The sequence below is a fragment of the Corylus avellana genome, chromosome ca2 (assembly GCF_901000735.1).
Source record: "Corylus avellana chromosome ca2, CavTom2PMs-1.0".
Classification (NCBI taxonomy): domain Eukaryota; kingdom Viridiplantae; phylum Streptophyta; class Magnoliopsida; order Fagales; family Betulaceae; genus Corylus; species Corylus avellana.
In genome coordinates this window covers 20,784,390-20,790,587 of record NC_081542.1, presented here as the reverse complement: position 1 = coordinate 20,790,587, position 6,198 = coordinate 20,784,390, and the positions used below count along the sequence as shown (strand labels likewise).

Sequence of the window (6,198 nt, the reverse complement as noted above, 5' to 3'; positions counted from 1 at the left end):
TATTCAACACTGTGATGTGGATTTTCAGGGGTGAAAAATATGATGTAGTAGGCGCACTTGCTTTTGGAACTTTACTCCTTTAACCACCCCCCAGAAAAAAAATCCCCACAAGGTAGAAACTTTGTCAAGATTTAAAAGCCTCCACTAAACAAACCGGTAATCCTAAAATGCCTCCTGTTAGAGCGGAAGAGCATTTAATTGCTATTCTTTGTGAACTTGTATATTCGTTGCTTTTTTTTACTGAAAAGCATGTCTAGTATTTCCATAAATCTAGTGCAGTTATAGATTCTGGAAATGGTTTTCTTTAAACCTAATTCATTTCCATGGTTGAAACATCGAATCTTGAAATGTATGACAGGGATACTGCTGGGCAGGAAAGGTTCAGGAGTCTCATTCCAAGCTATATCAGGGATTCCTCTGTGGCGGTCATTGTATTCGATGTTGCAAGTACGTTCTTATACTCTGTTTTCTTTCTTGTGGAAAATTTTGTCTCAATTAGTCACTTGCATATCCATGTTTTGTTCATGCATCCTGTAGAATGATTTAATCATAGCCTCTTGAACAAATACAACTGTTGAGCTAATATGTCAAACTTATGAGCCTAAAATGTATTGACTTAGCAGGTGCTCGTTCAGAAACTTAAGGTATATTTGGTGAAGTTTTTGAAAAGCGTTTTGAGTTCCATGTTTTGAAAAGAGTTTTTGAAAAGGTGAAAATTGAGAAATGCCTTTGGTGGTGGGGGTCCATTGAAGAAAATTTGTTTGGTAAACTGAAAAGTTTTTTTGAAAATAAAAAAGTATGAGAGGTGTTTTAAAAAAATTGAAAGAAACAAAACCAAAAAAAGCGAAAAATCAAGGGTGGCTGGCCACCCCTCTCTCCGGTTGAGGGTGGCTGCGCCGCACGACCACCGCTTCTCTTCTGTTGGAAGTAATCGCATGACCAACTCTTTTTATTATTATTATTATTATTTTATTTTATTTTACAAGTATTAAGTTAGCCTCCATACTTGAAAAAAAAAAAAAAAGCACATGTTTTCAAAATATTCCTTTAGTTTCGTGTGAGAACGTTTCAAAGAAGTGTTTTGGGATTTGTTTTGAAGAGTGTTTGTAGTGGAGGCCACATATGAAAATTGTTTGGTAAATATTATCTGAAAAGTGTTTTTCAGTGTTTGAAAAGTGAAGATACTTCCTCTCTTTGTAGCAAAGTGGAGGATGAGGCTGTGGGTTCAAGTCCCACCGGGTGCGTGTGTAATTTACCTATAAAAACCAGAGTTCTGAAAAAGTTTACCAAACATGCCCCAAATAGTTTTGCACCTACTATATTTAAATTGATTAATTGGGCTTTATATGCATAATCAAGCTAAAAATCTAGGCATATCTTTTCCTTAGGCAGACAGTCATTCTTAAACACTTCCAAATGGATTGAAGAGGTTCGCACAGAGCGTGGAAGTGATGTTATCATTGTACTTGTTGGCAACAAAACAGATCTTGTGGAAAAAAGGTAATGATATACTGCCTTGTCCACAGTTATGGATAATGTTAGTTGCCCCTTTTTTCTAAATGGCAGTTTTAGTTGCCATCAAAAGTGAGAAATTTTCTTAAAAAAGTGACAAATGCTAGGTGTTTACATGGATAGTACATAGTTTTGAATTACATTAACAGACCTCTTCTATTTATATTGAATCCCATAATTGAAAGTGGTTAACCATTTCTGATAGAGGTGTGATAACGCAAAATAATAGTTTCATGCTTTTGAAGAGTATGATATCCAGTACATATTGTTAACAGCCTATTTATATATATATATATAAGAAGAAGATGTTCGTCAAATGTCATGGATTATGTGAACTTGAAAAAGTAATTGGAAAAATTCTATTATTTTAATTCAAAAATGGGTTCTCCAGTGGTTTTGGAGGAAATAGCAAGCATGCATTGAAAATTCTCCCATTTTTCAAAGGCAACCCCTTTTCCATAATAACTGTTGCTTCCTTATCATAATGGTATTACTTATTATTCTTATTAAGATGTGAATGGTGTAACATGGTTCTCTATAGACTCTGTAGATCTAATGAAACGACTTAGAAGTGAAGTCAGCTTGAGAGAAAAAATGGAAAACGTTTTGTCAGTGCCAAAAGTAAGGTTGCAAAAGGTGGCCTTCATGCTAATGTTGAGCTCTACGTTCTCTGCAACTCTGCCTTAGAACTTCTTTATATATATGTCTGACTAATTTGTGCTCTTATATTTTTCATATCCATGCTTCACCAAATTGAGCTCTACCTTATTTCCTACATGGCTAACTCTGAACTACCATTGGAAAATTGAAAACTTACACAACTGTATAAATTAGGTAATGGGGAATATTTTGTTCACCTACATGTAAGCTACAGAGATCACTTTCTGTTCAAAGTTTTCCGATAGATCGTGTGTGAATGTTAATTATGCTAGTTTGTTTGTGTTAAATATATGTTGCCATCTTTTGTGATTATGACATGGACATCATGTGAATGGTTGGACAGGCAAGTTTCTATAGAGGAAGGAGAAGCCAAAGCTCGTGAGCTCAATGTTATGTTTATTGAAACTAGTGCCAAGGCTGGCTTCAATATAAAGGTAAGCTATTGATATTCTTTAATTGGATGGCTGTTTATACAAATGTTATGGCTTGATGATGGAATGTTAAATGCTCATGATTCTAGTTGGGTGCACTCCAAATACCGCTGACTTCCTTTTTGGCAAAGGTCCTGAAGATTTTGTTTTCTTCAGAGGGTTAAAATCATTTGATTGGTCTCTTTTTGGATTGGGAGAATTTTCTAGATGACAACAGTTCATCGGCCGAGGTGGTCACAAAGTAGTTTATGCTTTTGAGAATTTGGGGTCTCTGAAATTATTTTATGAAGTTGGTTTGTTTTCTGCCAAACATTTAAGCTGGCATAATGTAATTAACACAATGGGAGTGCCAGCCAAAAAAGAAAGAAAGAAAGAAAAGCACCATCTTCGTGCAAATTAGATTATGTTAACTTCTGATTGTCTATATATTTCTTTTTGGAGAGAAATAGATTGTTATACGACTGTTATACAATTAGGATGATATGGTAATAAAAATTAGCTCTTATTTTTTAGAAGCCTTTGTTGATTCAAATACTGATTTCACTGTTATATTATTTCAGTTGTATGGCAGTTGTGTAATAGCTTACTAAATAACGTTACTCTTTTACAAATCTCATTGTTGTGCAACCTACTGAGTCTTCATTACCAAACCCTTTGCAGGCACTGTTTCGGAAGATTGCAGCAGCCTTACCTGGAATGGAAACACTTTCTTCGACCAAGCAAGAAGACATGGTTGACGTCAATCTCAAGTCAAGCAATGCGGCAGGGACGCAGTCACAACCAGCGTCAAGCGGATGTGCTTGTTGATACACAGCTTGGATCTATCGAAGCTCCAACTTTGTTGCTGGATTTCCTTGATGCGTTTCTAATCATATCAGGTGTCTGTAAAGTTCTAGCTGTCCCTTTTTGTAGCGTCGGACTTTTTTGTTTGGTTGATTGTTAAAAGATTTAGGCCCCATTTGGCTACGTTTTACGAAAATTAATGGAACTACTCAGGAACTCTGAAAAGCGATTGTGTGCCCTAGTTGTATGGGTCCATTTTTGGAACTCTTAAATGAAAAGCGATTGTGTGCCCCTCTTGGTTTTTTTTTGTTTGTTTGCATATCTCACGTCGATGGGAAACACCTTTTACCCATTTTGTTAAGATTTAACAAATGGAAGGAGGACATTGACAAGCGTGTGAGTATAAATATTTATGTTTACTTTTATCAACCAAAATAATAATAATAATAATAATAATATAAGTTGGGCTAGATTAGTTTCAGAAATCTTGAAAAAAAAATTGTTGGATTAGAATTTAGAGTAGTAGCAACAAATTTTTTTGAAAAGTCTCCCCTACAGGTAGGGGTGGGCAGATTAACCGTTTACCGCTTACAAACTGCTTACCGAGTGCAACCAAACCGACATTAATCACCTACAGCCAGAAGTCGGTCGGTAATCGGTTAAGAATTTTTATACCGATGTCGGTTCGGTTCAGTTAATCGGTATAAATAGTTTTTTTTTATCATTTAACCGATAAGTAACCGAATTAACTAATAATTAACCAATAATAAATATTCTAGGACTATTTTATTAGTAGAAGTGTAGAACATATGTATGGTAGACTTTTATTGTGTTAATTAATGGGTCCATTTAAAATTTGTTTTGTTAAATAAGCTATTTTAGCAGAAAAAAATAATTTGGGACCCCAAAACAATCAATTTTTGGCCTAATTAAAAAAACCCATGGTTAACCGATAAATCAAACCGATTTTAACCGAAATATTCGTTTAACCAAAACATTCGAAATAAATCCTTATCGAAATGCAATCGGTGAATTAACTGATTTAATCGACAATTTTTTTAGTGGATGCCACAATGCGGGCGGTTAAAAACCACCCACTAACCACTTAACCGCTTAATCGTATTAACCGCTAAACGCTATAACCGCCTAGCGGTTATTGGGTTTACTAACCATAACCGCTAACCGCCTTTTTATATAATATATTTTTATAATTATAATTATAAAAATATTTATACATATAACATAATCACTTGATCATTAAATCACAATTTTTTAAAAAAATAATTAAATCACAATTTGAGTATTAATATATTATCACTATAATTTATATGATTATATCACATGATCAATTGATCATTAAATCATTTGATTATATAATAACAAATTATACATATATAATATGACATAACTCATAAGTATACAAATTCATACTAATACAACAATTAAATATCTAGAGACTTATTTCCAATGTATGTTGTAAACTTATAAGTTTATATATGTTATAAGTCTATATAAGTCTACATATGCATATGAATAATAAAAATGTATAATATCAATACTTAATCATATGATTCAATTATAATTCAAATACTTTATTCAAGACTTCAAGTGAATCATATTATTAATATACAATGATGATATGATTCGTATAATATCAAATTAAGTAATTGACATTGGATTAAATAATGACCAATGTGTTACTTATAAATACAATTTAAATATTAATGTATTATCATTATAATTTTAGTAATTTATATATTATCACTATAATTGATAATATAACGACTACCAATTTAGAAAGATGTTTTCCCAACACGTTAAGGAAGAGGATGATTTGGCATGTAAGTCGGAGTTTGATCGGTATTCATTGGATGAGTGTAAAAAAACAATAAAAGATTTTGATATTTTAGGTTGGTGGAAGGTTAATGTGTCCAAATATCCTATCCTCACAGAGATAGCTCGTGATGTATTTGCCATTCCTATTTTCACTGTTGCTTTTGAATCCGCATTTAACACCGGTGGGCGTGTTTTGGATTGCTTTAGGAGTTCATTGTCTCTACTTACCACTCAAGCCTTGATTTGCACACACAACTAGATAAAGAACTGCTTAAGCGATACCGAGTTGGAGGAATTTTTAACAGAATTTGATGAGCTAGGTAAATGTTTATAAATTAGTTATTTGCAACTTTATTTAGTTTTCATTATTTATTAATTTATTCTAATTATTTATTCATAGATGTGACTCAACCTTCAAGTTTAAATGCTGCTTCATCTTTTGCCAAGAGGTTTGTTAGTAACGAAGGTTATCATTTTTTGAATTGTCATAGTATTTTAATTACAATACAATTATATTAAGCATGTTTTGATATGTGTACATGCTTGTGCCTTAATATTATTATGTTTAAGTTTATAACTTTTCTTCTTTTGATGTCTACAGGATTTGCTAGAGGACCAAATGAGAGGATTGATGAAGTTTTAATGTTTTATTTGTATCATTTAATGTTTTATTTGAACTTATTTTATATGCTTTGTGTTGAACTTTTTTTATATATTTTTTTATATGTTGTGACAGTTGTCTGAATTCTGAACTTTTTTTTGTATGTTGTGTTGAATTTTTTTTTTTTTTTTAAAAAAAAAAGTTAACCGGTTATGATTTAATATTTAAGGAAATTTTTTTAAAGTACAAGTAAATGTAAATTTTGGGTCAAATATTTTTTATTTTTCAATATGGGATCTTTTTATAGCAATTGAGCACAAGAAGACACTAAAAGTACCCAAAAAAAAAAAGAGGGGGGTAAAAAAGAGCCCAAAA

The 6,198-nt window shown here is 32.3% G+C and overlaps 1 protein-coding gene and 1 long non-coding RNA gene across 2 annotated transcripts in view; both read left to right on the top strand.

Moving 5' to 3' along the window:
* LOC132168676 (uncharacterized) overlaps positions 1 to 6,198 on the top strand; it is a 21,741-nt gene that overhangs the window by 6,650 nt on the left and 8,893 nt on the right. The window lies entirely within an intron of this gene.
* LOC132172713 (ras-related protein RABH1b-like) lies at positions 324 to 3,624 on the top strand. Its single transcript, XM_059584270.1, has 4 exons — positions 324 to 447; positions 1,389 to 1,500; positions 2,516 to 2,606; positions 3,264 to 3,624. Exons 1-4 carry the CDS (start codon positions 324 to 326, stop codon positions 3,408 to 3,410), a joined length of 474 nt encoding a protein of 157 aa, XP_059440253.1. The 3' UTR covers positions 3,411 to 3,624.

Excerpts from the sequence above, each read along its gene's own strand:
- LOC132172713 (XM_059584270.1), top strand. The coding sequence starts at position 324 with ATGGTTGAAACATCGAATCTTGAAATGTATGACAGGGATACTGCTGGG. Across the intron at positions 448-1,388 it reads CATTGTATTCGATGTTGCAA|GCAGACAGTCATTCTTAAAC; the intron begins GTACGTTCTTAT and ends TCTTTTCCTTAG. Across the intron at positions 2,607-3,263 it reads AGGCTGGCTTCAATATAAAG|GCACTGTTTCGGAAGATTGC; the intron begins GTAAGCTATTGA and ends AACCCTTTGCAG.